Raw genomic sequence first — 16,193 nt, forward strand, 5'->3', positions numbered from 1 at the left:
TTCCTGACGGAAGGTGCTCAAGGGTACCCATCTTCCATGCAAATATCAACCCTGAAGCTCTCGGGGGCAAATTCACCATACTTATCCACCTATAGTAGTCCGGCATATGACAATAGGAGTAATTGCACCCCCCCTCCCCGCCGATCCTCCGGGACGACTTTTTTCTTAAAGGGGACATCCTAAGGAACATTTTAAAGCAAACTTGCCCAAAAAAAAGTTGGCCTTACCTACAAAATGGCGGCCATTTTGATTGACAGGTCAGCCGAAATAGCAGATTTTGCGTTTCAACATACTCGTAGGACTTGCACGAAATTTTTCAAAATTTACAAAGGTAGATCGAAAGATTATGCGAAAATTTGTCACCTGTCAAAATTTCAAGTGCTAAAGTGCGTTTTTCGATATTTGGTGAATTTTTGAAAATCCAATTTAGGCCAAAAATGAGGGAAAAATCAAAATTTTACCAAATTGACCAAGAAAGCTGAAATTTGGGATATGCCCAATTTTTGACATGCCAAATCGATTGGAAACGGTTTCAACCCGTAATTTTAACGCTACAAAGTACTGCAGGTGAATTTCAAGTCGTTTTGGGACATCCAGCGTTTTTTTGAAAATTCCTGAAGCCTCCAGCAGATTTTTGAAACTTTTAATTTTCACAAAATTTCATCAAATGGAGATGGAAAGCTGAAATTTACTCTACACTCCAATTTTAACACCCTCTGAAGACGACTTCAGGTAGGTTCAAGTCATTATAGAGCCTCCAGCGACTTTTTTGAAAATTACTGGAGCCTCCAGTACATTTTTGAAACATGAAATTCCTGAAACATTAAGTTATCAAATGTAGTTGGCAAGTTGAAATTTACTTCGCAGACTACTTACATGGTGGTTTCAAATGGTTTTGAAGCTTTCAGCTACTTTTAGGAAATTTCAATTTTCCAAAAAAAAAAACGCCATACAACCTTTCAAAAAGTCGCTGGAGGCACCAAAACGACTTGAAATCCACCAGCGGTCAACTTCGTAGCGTATTGAAATTAGTTTGCTGAATGAATTACGATGAAATTTTGGGGAAATTTCAAGTTTCAATAATCTACTGGAAGCTCCAGTAGTTTTCAAAAAAGTCGCTGGAGGCTCTAAAATGACTTGAACCTACCGGAAGTCGTTTTCAGAGGGTGTTAAAATTGGAGTGTAGAGTAAATTTCAGCTTTCCATCTCCATTTGATGACATTTTGTGAGAATTTGAAGTTTCAAAAATCTCAGGAGGCTTCAGGTATTTTCAAAAAGTCGCTGGAGGTCCCAAAGCGACCTGAAATTCACCTGCAGTACTTCGTAGCGTATTAAAATTAGTTTTTAGAATAAATTTCAGCTTTACAACTCCAATTTGATGGAATTTTGTGAGAATTTCGAGTTTCAAAAATCTGCTGGAGGCTCCAGAACTGCTCAAAACGGGTTGAAACAGTTTCCAATCGATTTGGCATGTCGAAAATTGGGTATATCCCAAATTTCAGCTTTCTTGGTCAATTTGGTAAAATTTTAATTTTTCCCTCATTTTTGGCCTAAATTGGATTTTCATAAATTCACCAAAAATCGAAAAACGCACTTTAGCACTTGAAATTTTGACAGGTGATAAATTTTTGCATGATCTTTCCATCTACCTGAGTAAGTTTTGATAAATTTCGTGCAAGTCCTATGTTGAAACGCAAAATCTACGATTTCGACTGACCTGTCAATCAAAATGGACGCCATTTTGTAAGTAAGGCCAACTTTTTTTTGGCCAAGTTTCCTTTAAATTGTTCCTTAGGATGTCCTCTTTAAGAAAAAAGTTGTCCCGGAGATCGGCGGGGGGGGGGGGTGCAATTACTCCTAAACTCCTATTGTCATATGCCGGACTATAGCCTTTGCAGAAAATCTTGTTTTTTCGTCGTCAAAATTGTGCCCTTTTTTGTCGAAATTTCAAAAAGTAAGAAATCAGTTGTTCATTAAAATTAACAATTCGTAAAATTGCAGAAAATAAAGTGTTGTTTTTGTTGCTGAAATTGAAAAAAAAAAAGTTTCTTTTGGGTCAAAACTTTCAAAACAGCCGATTTTTTTCTGTCAGAATTTGCCAAGTCTTGTTTTATTCTATTTTATTTTATTTTATTTTACATATTTGACAACAGTGCAAAGAAAACCCTATTTTTTAATCAAAATCTCAAAAAGATCTGTTTTTCGTGTTACAGTTTGTCAAAGTTTCGAGAAAATCCAACAGTTTCAAAATTTTAGGTAGGTTTGAGATTCGTTTTATGTCGAAATTGTTCGGAAGTTTTCTTTTGCTTACAAAATTGTAAGAAATTCTTACATTTTGATGTACAATTTTTGGGTAAAATTTATTCCAACGAATGGTCGTTTTGGGAAATACTAATTTGAAAATCAGGTTCGAGAATTCATTAAGTCGGGAGATCGTCACAGAATCCAACTTTTGAAATGAAAGTACCGGGAGAGGATAAAAATGACAATTCTCAAAAAGGCTCCTGTGAGGTGTTTTGCGGTACAGGCCTTTTTCCTTCGAACCACCACTGCGCTTGAAGACATTTTCTTGTTAACCCCAACATTCTAATCAGATTATCGAATCAACTCATTTTACCATTTTGTGGTCTTACATTGTCCAGCGAATACCACGAAAATACGTTCAGAGAAGCGCCGTATAATTTAATAGTAAATCAAGAAGCGCGAAATATGTTCAGCTACCTTAATGAGCTCGTAGAAACACAAAAAAAATATACACACGTGTTCATACGACTGATAAATTTTATTTCGTTATTATAACAAAAAAAAAAAAATTCAAATTAATAAAAATTAAATTCTTTGCATAGATTATTTTGAATTTAACATGTCGTTAATACTTCCGAAACAGTGTAACTAAAGAAAAATAATAATCAACTTTGAAAAATGAAGAGAAAAAAAAACGAAACTCGAAAAGCAACGCTATTTACACGCAAAAATAAATGATGAGAAAAAAAATGGTCAAAAAATTACATAATATTGCTGATGCGTTATATTCACGACTCCGAAATACTCCGAGAGCGACGACGACGATGACGATACATCATGTTGAGAAAAATCTAACAATGCGCTACGATAGCGCGAATTAATTGCACAACAGTCAAGAAAAAAAGGAAAAAGGGCAGTTATTTCTTACTGAGGTACGTAACCGGCGTAAGCGGCATAATTAGCCATATACTGAGAATAATAAGGATACGGTATACATTGCGTAGGTGGTGGAGGTGGAGGAGGTTGAGATGGTAACGGGGGATTAGCAGTTTGAGATGCAGGCGGTGGCGGAGGAGGCGGCACCGATAAGAAATATTGCGAGTACGGCTGCGGCGGTGGAACGGACATTTGACAGGCAGATAAAGTAGGTTGCTGGCTGGCCGTTGAGACGACTGGCGATGCCATAGGAATGTTTGGTTGTTGAGATGACGAAAATCGCGACGTTTTGGACGACGACGAAACACCTCTGTTTTGTTGCAGGGGTTTCGATGGCGAGTACTTATCCGCGGCCGTCGACCTGGCTCCGCTGTCAGAATGTTGATAGTAATTATTTTGCGGCGATTTGCTGCGCGATCTGTTCGACTGTTTCATCGTATAAGGCTCGTACGATGGTTTCGAGCGACCGTCTGATTTACGATAACGTTGCTTGGAGCTCGAATAACTATAATCTGAAATACGAGTTACCAAATACCATTAAAAGGCACCCACCAATCGCGAGATTTAATACATAATAAAGTCATTCAACGCAAACTTACTTCTAGATTGGTATTCGTTGGCCATCTCTTGTAATTTCGGATGTATAGGTTGGTTAGCCTCGGTTAAAACCAATATCAAATCAGACGCTTGCTTGGCGTTACTACGAGTGAAAAACGTATAAGCTGTACCGGTTTGTCTGGATCGTCCGGTACGGCCGATGCGATGCACGTAATCTTCCGAGCTATTTGGGTAATCGAAGTTTATAACAAATTTCACGTCTTCGACGTCTATTTCCAACCAAAAACAAGCGAATACAAAATATTAATTTTCACAAAAAGCATAAGTAATACAAACATTATAGGTACATTGAAAAGCAATGAAATGTGGACAACAGCGCATATCACCAAACGAAACATGTTCAGAAAAAAATATAAGAACATAATATGTATCAGGAAGTGATGAGAAATGGATAAGATGAAGTTTTCTTCGATCATACCAAATCTTCTGATAGTGTCTCGTAGGCATTCGAACAAAACACTTCGTAGAAAGAAAAAAAAGTAGAAACTTTCAAGATTATTTGGAGGAAAAATTTCCAGATGACAAGAAATGGATGATTTTTAAACTATAATTGCTTATAAATAAATAAGTAGCATGTTACAGCATCAGCTTATAAATGTAATTTATTGTTTTTTCAGAGAATAATTCGAATAAGTAAATATTTATTCGTATATTTTAAAAGTTTTCCATCAAAATTACGCGATTTTCTAAAATCTTGTCAAATTTCATTAATTCAAATTTTTTGTTTTTCAAAATAACTACCTACTTATGTCGTTTTCAACATTTGCATGGAGTTCTAATACCATTATAGATTCGTTTCAACGATGCTTACAAGGGAACCTCTTGAGGTGTCCGCCTCCGATTTGAACGGGACCTCGATTTTTGGAAAGAGCATGTTCTAAAACCCCTAAATCCAAATTTTCAGCTGCCCAAGTTCATTTTTCGATTTTTGGCAAATTTTTGAAAATCCAAAATTGACTATTTTGATGATTTGTTTTTTTTTTTTTTTATAAAATACGTACTTGATCAGTAAAAATGTTCAAAATAAGCCCTAAAACTGATATTAACCCACCCAAATCCAAATTTCGCCATTTCCAGCCGTTCTGGAGCCTCCAGCGCTATTTTTAAATTCCTCCAGAATTTTGGATTTGCTCCAGAAGGCGTGAATATGAAGTTGGGCAGCTAAAAATCGAGTTGTGTGTTATACTCGACCTGTTTAACGAATTTATCCACATTTGAGTCGATTTTGGGAGGGACACCTCAAGAGTGGTTTTTTGACCAGCTTTTTCTCAAAGTAAAAATATCCAAAAATTAAAGGGAGGCCCAAGAAACGAATATATGTGAAAAAAGTGAATCCAACTACTAATGCTGTAATACGCCTCATATATAAGCAGTAATAGTTGAATGGGTGTTGATAAACATTTTACCTTCATCGTCCAACAAATAAAGAACAAAACTTTGGCAGCACTGAATAGCTGCTTGTCCTCTATCTTCTTTACTCGGGGAAGGGGCACAACTCTAACGCTCGCGCAGCACAACTATATAATTAAGTCTTATTCACTAAACTAACCAAGTTTACATTAGGAAAAAAAAAGAAAAAATAAAAAAAAGAGGAGAGATGAAAAAGTACACACAAAATTCAAAATACCACAAATAATTGAAAAAAAATGTCTATCTGTTTACGCACTGCTCGTTTCAGCGAAACAGATAAATTATACAGAATTAATTCGTATAATAACATCTCGTTATAAGTACTTAAAAACTACTCAAAGTGAAACAATGAGTATGGCGAAAATCACTCGCTTCGTGGTCGGCGCTTGTTTCCAAATTCTAATAAGTCACACAAAAGAACACGTACAATTACGCGTAAAAAGGTAAAATGCTCTAAGTTACAGTTGTACGTAAGACGAACGCGCGCAGCGAGTTGTGCCCCTCGAATATCGTCGACGATTGAACCTTTGCCCGTACCATTGCAGCAACAGCAAGGGCGAAGTATCGGGAGAAGGCGTCTCCTTCCCTAATTGCATCATCCACCACAGAGCAGACAGTGTGACGGATGTGATCATCATCAATGCCAACTATGATGTGACCGATGGTACAAAGGAACAGGCACAGCCAGATTTTTTCACGACAATGCAAAACGTAGCATTATCTTCAAGCTAGTGCCTTCGCAATACAAAAATAGTACATTTTATTATTTTATAAAATATATAAAATGTATATGTTTCGCAAGCAAATGAATTCGAGAGAAAAAACACGACTGCAAAAAAAACCGTCGAGCAAATTTTTTCACTTCGACTAGATCTCTTCGCAGCCGTACTCAATTTTCAAAGCAGCGTATTAATTGTTTTAAAAAAAGCCATTTGAATACGAACGTTAAGAACGTGCGTAGGATTTGAATTCGTTTCAACTAATGAAATTTATCAAATCCGCACGTGTATCGGTTCGATAAACAATACAGCGTTAATATTTCAAAAAAATTCTAAATACCTAATCCACGAGCTGCAACATCGGTAGCAACTAATACTGGACTTCGACCGCTGCGAAAATCTGAAATCGAATATCGTCGTTACAAAAATGCCACGTGACGAGAAAAAAAACGCGAAAAAAATACTAACGATGAAGAACAGAGTCTCGCTCTTGCTGACTTTTGTCTCCGTGTATACCGATTGCGGGCCACCTGAAAATTACAGTTTCGTCATAATAAGCAACATCACACCGTCAGTAATCACACTCCGTACGAATTTTTACTTACCCTTGGTTTTTCAGTTTCATCGTAATATCATCGACTTTCTTTTTCGTTTCCATGAAAATAATCGTTTTATTGTCAGTTTGCGACATTATTTCGTCCATTAAATTCATCAATCTAGAAGATTTCAGTTATGAGGAAATTTAACAAACACGAGATCATCTTAAAATTAATTCTGTTTACCTTTTCTCTTTATCGTACTCTTGACATAATTCAACATTCTGTTGTATATTGTGATTTGCCGACAAAGCCAGCGAACCGACGTTGATTTGAATGTAATTATGTAGATATTCTTCGGCTAAACGTTGCACTTCCTTTGGCCACGTGGCAGACCACATTAAGAGTTGTCTATCAGGCTGTAAGCAGAAATTCGCTGAATGTATTTTGTATCTGCGCTAGCATTATACATATGTAGAATAAATATAATTGAAATTAACATACGCGTATCTGATCTATAATTTTTCTAATCTGAGGTTCAAAACCCATATCTAACATACGATCAGCTTCATCGAGAACTAAGAAGGTAATTCTCTTTAAAGACAATTTGCCACTTTCCAGAAAGTCGATCAAACGCCCAGGTGTTGCGATAACGATATGAACTCCGCTCTCCAAGTCTCTAATCTGTAACAATAAAATCACACCGATTAGAATAATGGACAAAACCGAACGGCATAAAAATTTATCAGTCTTTTACTTGGTTGAATTTAGGTGCCCCACCGAACAAACAAGTATTCCGAATACCCATCGCTTTACCGAAATCAGAAGCGACTTGTTGAATTTGCTGGGCTAATTCTCGAGTCGGTGCTAAAATCAAAGCAATAGGGCCATCTCCACGATACAGCTCGGGTTGTTGAGAAATATGAATCAGCGCTGGTACAGTGTACTGAAAATACAATGAAAACCGAATTCAGCGTATTTCATCGTAATCTGACCACAGAACAGACGTACAGAGGAAACAAATACCACTTACTGACAACGTTTTTCCCGAACCAGTTGAAGCTATTCCAACTAAATCCATACCAGATAAAGCAATAGGCCAACCTTGCGCTTGAATAGAAGTTGGGTCGGTAAATCCAAATTTTCTGTCCATCAAATATCAATGATAAATAAACAATATAGCAAACTGGCACACGAGCTGTTCGTGAAACTTACGTCAATTCTTTTAGAATAAAATCGGGGAGACCTGCTTCCGTAAAAGAACGAATTGGTTTCGGTATATTATCTCCTTTCAGAGTGATTTCTTTTTCATTTCTGTACGAGTCTATTTCTTCGTCAGATCTAGTGAAAGTAAAATTAAAGAAATTAGAAACACCTCCAGTGAAAGTAAATTAGTAAGCAAGTAAGTAAATAAGAACAAAATTCGTCCAAAAACGAATGACCTATATTCCTACCTGCTCAGAACATTTGGATGAGGGTTATAAAAATTCTTTTGAAAAGAGCTCAATTTAGATAAATCCCATTTCGGTGCTCTCAGTGAACTACCGTTCTTTCCACTGTTACGATTATCTCTGTACGATTTAGTCCTGCTGCCGCGATCATTACTACGACTTCTACTGCGATACCTGCGAGACTTTTCACGATCCCGAGACCAGTCATTCTTGCTGCTGCTGCTATAATACAAATGTCAATAGATCAAACGGTAAACAAAAGAACATCAAAAAGATAACCTGAAACAAGAAACAATTACCTTTTCTGATCGAAACGAGTCATCCTTTCTATCCTAGATTCTGGTAGCTAATACTAATATTAAATTTTGACTGTCAAGATTCTACGAAAGTTCAGAAAGTTAATAGGCCAACAAATCAAAACTAAAATAATTTGAGGGCGACAAAAATCTCGATAATTTTAATTAGCGACAGTAAAGTGAACTTTAATTTGCACTACACACATGTCAAGCTTTGTATAGTGAAAAATAAAACTTTGAAATAAATTATAAAATAAATTCCTGATGAAATGAAATTTATCAAAAGGACTTCGCAATCCAAGATGGTAGAAAGAAAATTGACGTACGCATCACGTGATCAACAATTTTTCGAAATCGAATCTCAATTTTATCGAAATCGAAACCGAAACCAAAACCAAAACTGATCTGAAGATCGGAACGGAACGAAAATACTAAACCCATGACGAGCAAAAACTGAAACCGAAACCTGTAACCGAGCGCACCAGCGCCACCGTACCGATACCACAATCGAAAAGACGATAACGTTTCGGTTCCGTCCCATTCCACTCGGGTCTCGAATTTTCGTTTTTGTTTCCGGTTCCGTGTCAATCAAAAAAAATAAAAAATATTGCGTTATTTTGACACCACTCGTAGGTAACACTGCATAACCGTTGTTTATTTTAAAGTTCGGTAAAATTCAAATTTTATCAATTTTTTGAAGCAAAAGCTAGTGATTTCTTGAAAATTTTTACATTTTACTACTAGAATTGAACTATTCATTTTTAAGTTTTCTTACCGTATATGTCGACTGGATTGTTTGTATTTCAACGGAATCTGTATGTAGGAAATTATCCTTTTGTGTTCAGTGTCCAAGTCATCAAACCTTACACCTGAAATCATCTTATGTTTCGAATGTTGTGATGGATTAAAATATTTTATTACAAAATGGCAGCTTTCCAGGTGAGAAATGAACAACTACTCATTATTTAAACGTATATAATCGTATCGAACCCATCATCAAGTTTAAATGTCTTTGTATTAGATCACAATCACACCGCCAGTGAGGAGAATTGCGAAGACAGAAAAACTTGTGGAATACGTTACACCTAAATTGGTCCTCGCACCTTTCAATCCTACTCCCGAAATTGGATTTGGTTCGGTGACGGTGAACGCCAAAGTAACGAAACCTCTGATCATCTATAATCCGAATCCTCAATCGATTACCGTAAGCATCATTATTGTTTCGTGTGCCAATACGGGCGATGATTAACTTAATCATATTTATTTCGTAGGTACAACTAAAAAATATTGATCCCGAGGACCGTATCTCACTAAGTGATTCTATTGTGCAACTGAATCCTCGAGAAGAAAAAGAAATTTATGTATCATGGAGCCCACTACAAAGTGGTTATTTGAGAAAAATTATTCGCGTTCAAGATGCTTGCAGAAAAGCCCGTTCTTTCGATGTAATTCTAAACGGCACGTGTGATAGTAATAAGGTAACGAATAACTCGTATGCAGATGATTAACGTATTTCTCGATGTTTTATTTCGATGAAATTTGTTTTAGCCTAATGACAGAAAGAAACGGTTAAAGGGTGCAAACAGCAAATCAAAAATGGGTATTTCGAATCAGAGGAAAAATGATGGAAACATACAATCGCATAAATGTGTCGATGCGGACATTCGAAGACAAACTTACTTGATCGAAGAAAAAGAGAACTGTGTTCCGAACGAATTACTCAACAATGGATCGGCCATATTTCGTACTAGCTCGCCCAAGTATCAAAGCTCCAACATGACCAGCTATTTCAACGACGATCCCCGCTTGTTCGACCATACTGATGCGTATACGAAGTATTCGAATTTCGAATCCGAGTTGAAGTTTAATGCTGAAATGTCGAGCTTACATTCGAGCGATGGGACCAACTCGTGTCGTCGTGGTACTTATACCTTGAATTCCGAAGTTGTAAAGAATCCTTTCTCGTTAACCAGTGTCGATGAATTGGACGGATCTTTACCAGATACTACAAATTCTCACGACAGTCTGTGTAAAGAAGAAAACGCTAGAACTCCGACTGAACAAAATGTTACATTTGATGCGAACGTTACTCCAGAAAACATTCGTTTAACGCCTATTAAAAGTCTCAGTTGTCTGATGACACCTGCCGCTGAATTTCCTGAATTATTTGAAACACCTCGAGCATCCGCTGATTGTTATCTTACTCGCGATTTGTCGGCCGATTCGTTATCGTTTGGCAACAAAAAAACTGATTTATTATTTATTTCTCCGCCAACCAAAGTGATATCCTCGAAAAGATCACCCGATCACATGAAAGTTCGTCGTCATGGTAAGTAGTGATTGAAATACCGGTCGGCCTAACTTTGATATTATTTTAATTCGTGTTTTTATCTTCCTCAGTAAGCTCGGCTATCTCGGATAGAAAAAGACATCTCAAAACTAGTATCTTACTGCGAAGAAAGTCTCCTCCCAGTGCTTTGAGAATGAGCAAAGGTAAACGAATAATTTGTTTTCCATCTTCAATTTCTTACACGAGTTTTGGAAATTTTATGTTACTTCACGATTTTTTCTTTTTTTTTTCAGTGATGCCTTCCGTAGAGAAAATCAGAAGTCACGACCCGAGCTGTTTAAAACAAGTATTGAGGTCTCATATCGATGATCCTTTCTTGAAACAGTAAGTACTTGCACGTAGCGAGTATTTAGATGTAATGCGAGTATTTTTAAATAGCAATACAAATCGAATCCAGGTGTATCTACCTTGATAAGTGGGTTTCTTCCTTTCAACATATTTTTCATATTCCAGATCCTTATATTGTGACGAAAACTGGATTGATCGTCAAGAAAAAGATATTATTAAATGGATGAACTCTCTTCTTACTCCGCCAGTTGAACTGAACGAAGAAACCGATTGGACTGTCGACGCTGCCGCAGTTTGGTTGAAAAGTTGTCGCGATGGTAATCTAAAAAGTGTCCCTTCCGTCGATAATATTGCTGCAGCAGTGTATTACCATTCGCCTCAACGGTTAGATACTCTTAGAAAAGTGGCCTCTTCTCTTCTTACAACTGAACCTATCCGCTCTGTTTTCGCGAGCATCGCGACCGTTACTCAAAAAAAAATTATCAGCGTTCGAGAGGACAGAGATTTACATCTCGACCAAGGTTTGTAGAAAATTTTTGAGTGTTCGTAAGAAAAATCGTTTCTTGAAAATATATCCGAGACTATTCCTGTCTACAGGCTTGAAGAATAAATTAATGCAGTTGTTATCGTGTTATAATCCATTATGGTTACAAATCGCTCTCGAAGCAATATACCATCAGAAAATTACCAGACAAGGGAAAGCCGATGTTGGTGGATTAGGCTGGTTTATTCGTAAACATGTGCTGACTAGTACAATTTCCAACAAAAAGAATGCTCATCCGGCTGTGTTACAAATGACCAAACCCACTTTCAAAGTAAATAATGCGTTCTGCGAGTAGTCGTCTACAATATTACATTTTTATCAATGTTCTCCTATTTCTTTTACAGGATCAAGTTAAGAAATACATTCTGCAGAAATTTCTGTGCCTGATTTATTTTCTAGACCAAGCTAAAACGCGAAAATTGATACGTCATAATCCGTGCCTATTCGTGCTGACCTCTGAACACAAAGTTCGTTTCGTTTTTAATCAATATCTTATTTATATTTTTCTGTCCGAATTATTAATTGTTTGGTATCATTTTGCAGTCGAGTCAAGATCTATTGTTGGCATTCTGCGGGGATTTAGTCGTTGGTCGCGGCGACATCACTAAACATCTGAAAGCTATTAATTACGTGCTGCGATACAAGCAAACCTGCATCGACGAATACGACTACAGCATAACGAGCCTGCACGATTTAAAAGATGGAGTTCGTCTGACTCGTTTATTCGAAATTTTATTCAACGAAGCGGATTTATGTTCGAAACTACGAGTTCCGGCTATTTCGATTTTACAAAAAATTTACAACGTTTCGGTAGCGATGAAAGTGGCCGAAAGTAAATGCACTATCGAGGGCGATATAACAGCTAAAGAAATCGTTAGTGGACATCGCGAAAAAATCTTATCATTTTTATGGCAAATCATCAACAATTACATAACGCCGTTGTACGAAAAATCAGCTACTACGATACAACGATGGTGGCGCCGAAAAGTTCTACCTACGTTAGAGCTAAAAAGGCAACAAGAACGAAAATTGCACGCGAGTGCCTCCATTATTCAAGCAACTTGGCGTGGTTACTCGTGTCGAAAAAACTTTGCAGCTGTGTACGCGCAGATAAAAGAAGAACGTACTAAATTGCGAAGGGCAGCCATCGTATTGCAACGTAAATTTAGAGCAACGAAGGAAATGCGTAAGCAAAGGGAAACATACACGTCGACTATTTCAGCTTGTATTAAATTGCAAGCGTGGTGGCGTTGTAAATTGCAACGACGAAAATTTCTCCATACAAGATCTACAATTATATCGATGCAACGTCGTTATCGCGCTAAAAAACGAACGATACGCCACCGTGAAGATTTTTTACGAACGAAACGATCCGCACTAACGATGCAAAGGCTATTTCGAGCGAACCGTATGATGCGAATTCAACGACAAAAATTCTTAAATTTGAAGAATTCGGTGATTTTCTGTCAGAGGAAATTTAGAGCCAATTTGGAAGCCAAAATTGAGCGTAAACGATACCTGTCTGTGAAATCGGCTGCCATTTGTATTCAGACTAAATTCAGAGCTATGCGGCTCATGAAACGAGACCGTCAACTATATTTCACGTTGAGAGCGAACGTTATTTGTGTACAACGAAAATTTCGAGCTTTAAAGGCGATGAAACAGCAGCGATTACGTTATTGTGAACTGAAAATGGCAACGATTTGCATTCAGCGAAGATTTCGCGCTAATAAAATGATGCAGAAACAACGCGAACATTATATTAAATTGAAGTCCGCAGCTGTTCATCTGCAACGTAAATTCAGAGCTACCAGTTCGATGAAACGTCAACGATTGGAGTATTTACGGTTGAGAAACGCCGCTGTTGTGGTTCAGCGAAAATTCAGAGCCAACCGATTGATGAAACGCCATCATCTAGAATATCGAGAATTGAGAAAATACAGCGTTCTGATACAACGTCGATTCAGATGGAAACAAATTATGAAATCGGACAGATGCGAGTACTTGAAATTGAAAACCGCGGCCATAAATGTGCAAAGATTATTCCGAATGAAACGTCAACTTGTACTGGATCGAAATCGTTTCTTAAAAGTTAAACAGTCCGTCGTCATCATTCAAAATAAATTTAGAGCTTATAAATTAGCAAAACGCGAACGCGAATCGTACGTTGAATTAAAACGAACCGTAATCCTGATTCAGCAACGTTACCGAGCCAATCGCTTAATGAAACATGAACGAAATCGATACATTCTTCTGAAAACTCACGTTATTCGAGTGCAAACTATATTCAGAGCGAATCGCGCTATGAAAATAGAACGCAAACGTTATTTAGAAATAACCAACGCCGCCCTATGTATTCAGAAACAGTTTCGGGCAAATCGCCTAATGAAACAAGAATTACAACGATACACGAAACTTCAATCTGTAGTCGTTTCCATGCAGCGTAAATTCAGAGCTAATTTGCGCATGAGAACTGATAGAAACCGATTCCTCGAGTTGAAAATGGTTTGTATCTTTATTCAACGGAAATTTAGAGCGAATATTGCCATGAAAAAGCATCGCGACGCTTACGTCGAGTTGAAAAATAATACGATTCTTATACAACAAAGATTCAGAGCTAATCGAGCGATGAAATTTGAACGAAACCGATACCAAAGTTTGAATAAAGCAGTCATTACCATACAGCGAAAATATCGAGCTGTTTCGCTAGCTCGTCAAGAGCGTGACGATTTTCTTCGTCTGAAACGAACAACGTTATTTGTTCAAAGGACGTATAAGCGTAAATTACTCGCTCGAAATACACGTGAAGAGTTTTTAAGTTTGAAATCAGCCGTCGTAACTGTTCAAAAAATCTTCAGAATGAACAGGAATGCCCGAATTCAACGTCGAGAGTTCTTGAAAACTAAACAAGCCGCAGTCACTGTTCAACGAAAGTATAGATCTTTAAAGAGCATGCGAATTATGAGAACGGAATTTCTGCGTCTCAGAAACGCGGCGATAGTAATTCAAAATTGGTACCGTACAATACACACTCAACGACTAAAAATGCAAATCGAAAATGCCAAAATAAACGCTGTAAAAGATAGTGCCGCTGTTAAAATACAAGTAATTTTTTTTTGTAAATTTTTATATAAATATCGATGATTTTTTTATTCGAATGAAATATGTGTAATTTATCTATTTTTTTAGGCCCTTTGGAGAGGATATCAATCGAGAAAGAAAAACGTCAGACAGCGCAAATCTGTCACACTTGTTAAAAAGCAAAATCCTAATTTAGATACCAAAATTACTTTAGAAGAACGCTATAAAAAAGCAATTTTACAATTGAAAACTAGCGACATGTATGACGTTATTACCCATGCACTCTGGAATTTAGGTGGGTGAACATCGATGATTGATTACAAATTTCAACACGTATCAAGTTGTAATATATGTTTTTTTTCAACGTTTCAGAATCAGTTACTACGTTATCGGCCAAATTATGCGAAGGAGTAGCTGCCGAACATATAATTCCAATCATTTTTGATCTAATGGCAAGAGGAAATCGTTCCGAGCCTTCTTTAGAGATTTATCGTGCCAGTTGCAGTATTCTCATCAACTTAGCGAGACACAAGCCAACGAAAATTGTTTTATGGGAAACTGTAAGTCAGAGATGCGACGCTGTCGATTTTAACAAAAGCAGTCATTTTTGATAATCATGCAATTTTTTCCCCGCATTTCTAGATCAACAAAGTTGATGATATTTTCCTAATTTTACACATCATGAAAATAACTCATGACAAGCCACAAGTACCAGTGTTCCGCTACGCTTCGACTTTGTTATGGTTATTATGCCAGGATGTTTCTGCGGCTCAGGTACGTACTACGTACATACAATACGTTGCAATTAGTCCCATGAGCTTTGCTGCTTCTTAAAATTCTTCACGCAGAAAATTATCGATTGATTGTTTTTTCTTTGTTTTTAGACCGTTGCCGGTCTATACTCGCTTCAACAACAAATTGAAAAAATGTTGGAGAAACTGAAAAGAGTGCATCTTAAAACTCCGCATCTGAAAAAAGCTGTCATACCGTTACCGAAGACTGAAGCCGATTGGTTCCCAGAACCGAAACGTCGGATATTTGAAAATAATTACGTAGCTATTATCAACGTTCATCGTATTTTGTTTAATCGCTGATGTAATTTTTAAATAATTATTGCCATCATTCTATTCATTATTTTAAAATCCAGGTTGGTTCGTATATGTATATTTAAAAATAATTTATCTCAGTTCGTGTGAAATTCGTGATCAATTTAGTCTAGTAGGATTTTTAATTGTTTTTTAATATGAATTTTCTAATAATAAAATGTACTTGGTGAATATTTTTTTATTGTCATCTATTCGTTATTTTAAAATCTAAGTAAATACGTGTATTTAATATGATTTGTCCAAGTTGGTGTAAAATTCGTGATCAATTTAGGCTACTTTAAGATTTTTAATTGTTTTTAATAATATGAATTTTTAATAATAAAACGTATTTGATGATTACTAACTTATGAGTTTGACATTATACGAGTAGTCCGGCATATGACAATAGGAATAATTGCACCCTCCTCGACGATCCTCCGGGACAAATTTTTTCTTAAAGGGGACATCCTAAGGAACATTTTAAAGCAAACTTGCCCAAAAAAAGTTGGCCTTACTTACAAAATGGCGGCCATTTTGTAAGTAAGGCCAACTTTTTTTTGGCCATGTTTGCTTTAAAATGTTCCTTAGGATGTCCCCTTTAAGAAAAAATTTGTCCCGGAGGATCGACTTGTCAT

General features: G+C 36.8%; 2 protein-coding genes across 3 annotated transcripts; one reads left to right on the forward strand and one right to left on the reverse strand.

Moving 5' to 3' along the window:
- Nucleotides 1-2,763: 2,763 nt before the first annotated feature.
- LOC135839805 (uncharacterized) lies at nt 2,764-8,524 on the reverse strand. 2 transcript variants are annotated; one of them, XM_065356015.1, is made up of 12 exons: nt 8,214-8,524; nt 7,918-8,133; nt 7,679-7,804; nt 7,497-7,608; nt 7,221-7,409; nt 6,968-7,147; nt 6,710-6,882; nt 6,533-6,643; nt 6,396-6,457; nt 6,268-6,327; nt 3,780-4,007; nt 2,764-3,692 (listed from the first exon to the last, which is right to left on the reverse strand). In XM_065356015.1, exons 1-12 carry the CDS (start codon nt 8,234-8,236, stop codon nt 3,169-3,171), a joined length of 2,004 nt encoding a protein of 667 aa, XP_065212087.1. In that variant the 5' UTR covers nt 8,237-8,524; the 3' UTR covers nt 2,764-3,168. The 2 variants fall into 2 exon arrangements, with proteins under 2 accessions (XP_065212087.1, XP_065212086.1); XM_065356014.1 differs by having other exon boundaries at nt 7,918-8,136.
- A 368-nt stretch (nt 8,525-8,892) lies between these two features.
- Nucleotides 8,893-15,918, forward strand: asp (abnormal spindle). The gene is made up of 14 exons (XM_065356013.1): nt 8,893-9,149; nt 9,232-9,414; nt 9,482-9,688; nt 9,759-10,539; nt 10,611-10,703; nt 10,794-10,884; nt 11,014-11,369; nt 11,446-11,663; nt 11,737-11,859; nt 11,936-14,497; nt 14,582-14,768; nt 14,846-15,033; nt 15,116-15,247; nt 15,358-15,918. The coding sequence occupies exons 1-14, from the start codon at nt 9,135-9,137 to the stop codon at nt 15,565-15,567; spliced, it is 5,346 nt and encodes a 1,781-aa protein (XP_065212085.1). The 5' UTR covers nt 8,893-9,134; the 3' UTR covers nt 15,568-15,918.
- Nucleotides 15,919-16,193: the final 275 nt, after the last annotated feature.

This window comes from Planococcus citri, chromosome 3 (assembly GCF_950023065.1).
Source record: "Planococcus citri chromosome 3, ihPlaCitr1.1, whole genome shotgun sequence".
NCBI lineage: Eukaryota > Metazoa > Arthropoda > Insecta > Hemiptera > Pseudococcidae > Planococcus > Planococcus citri.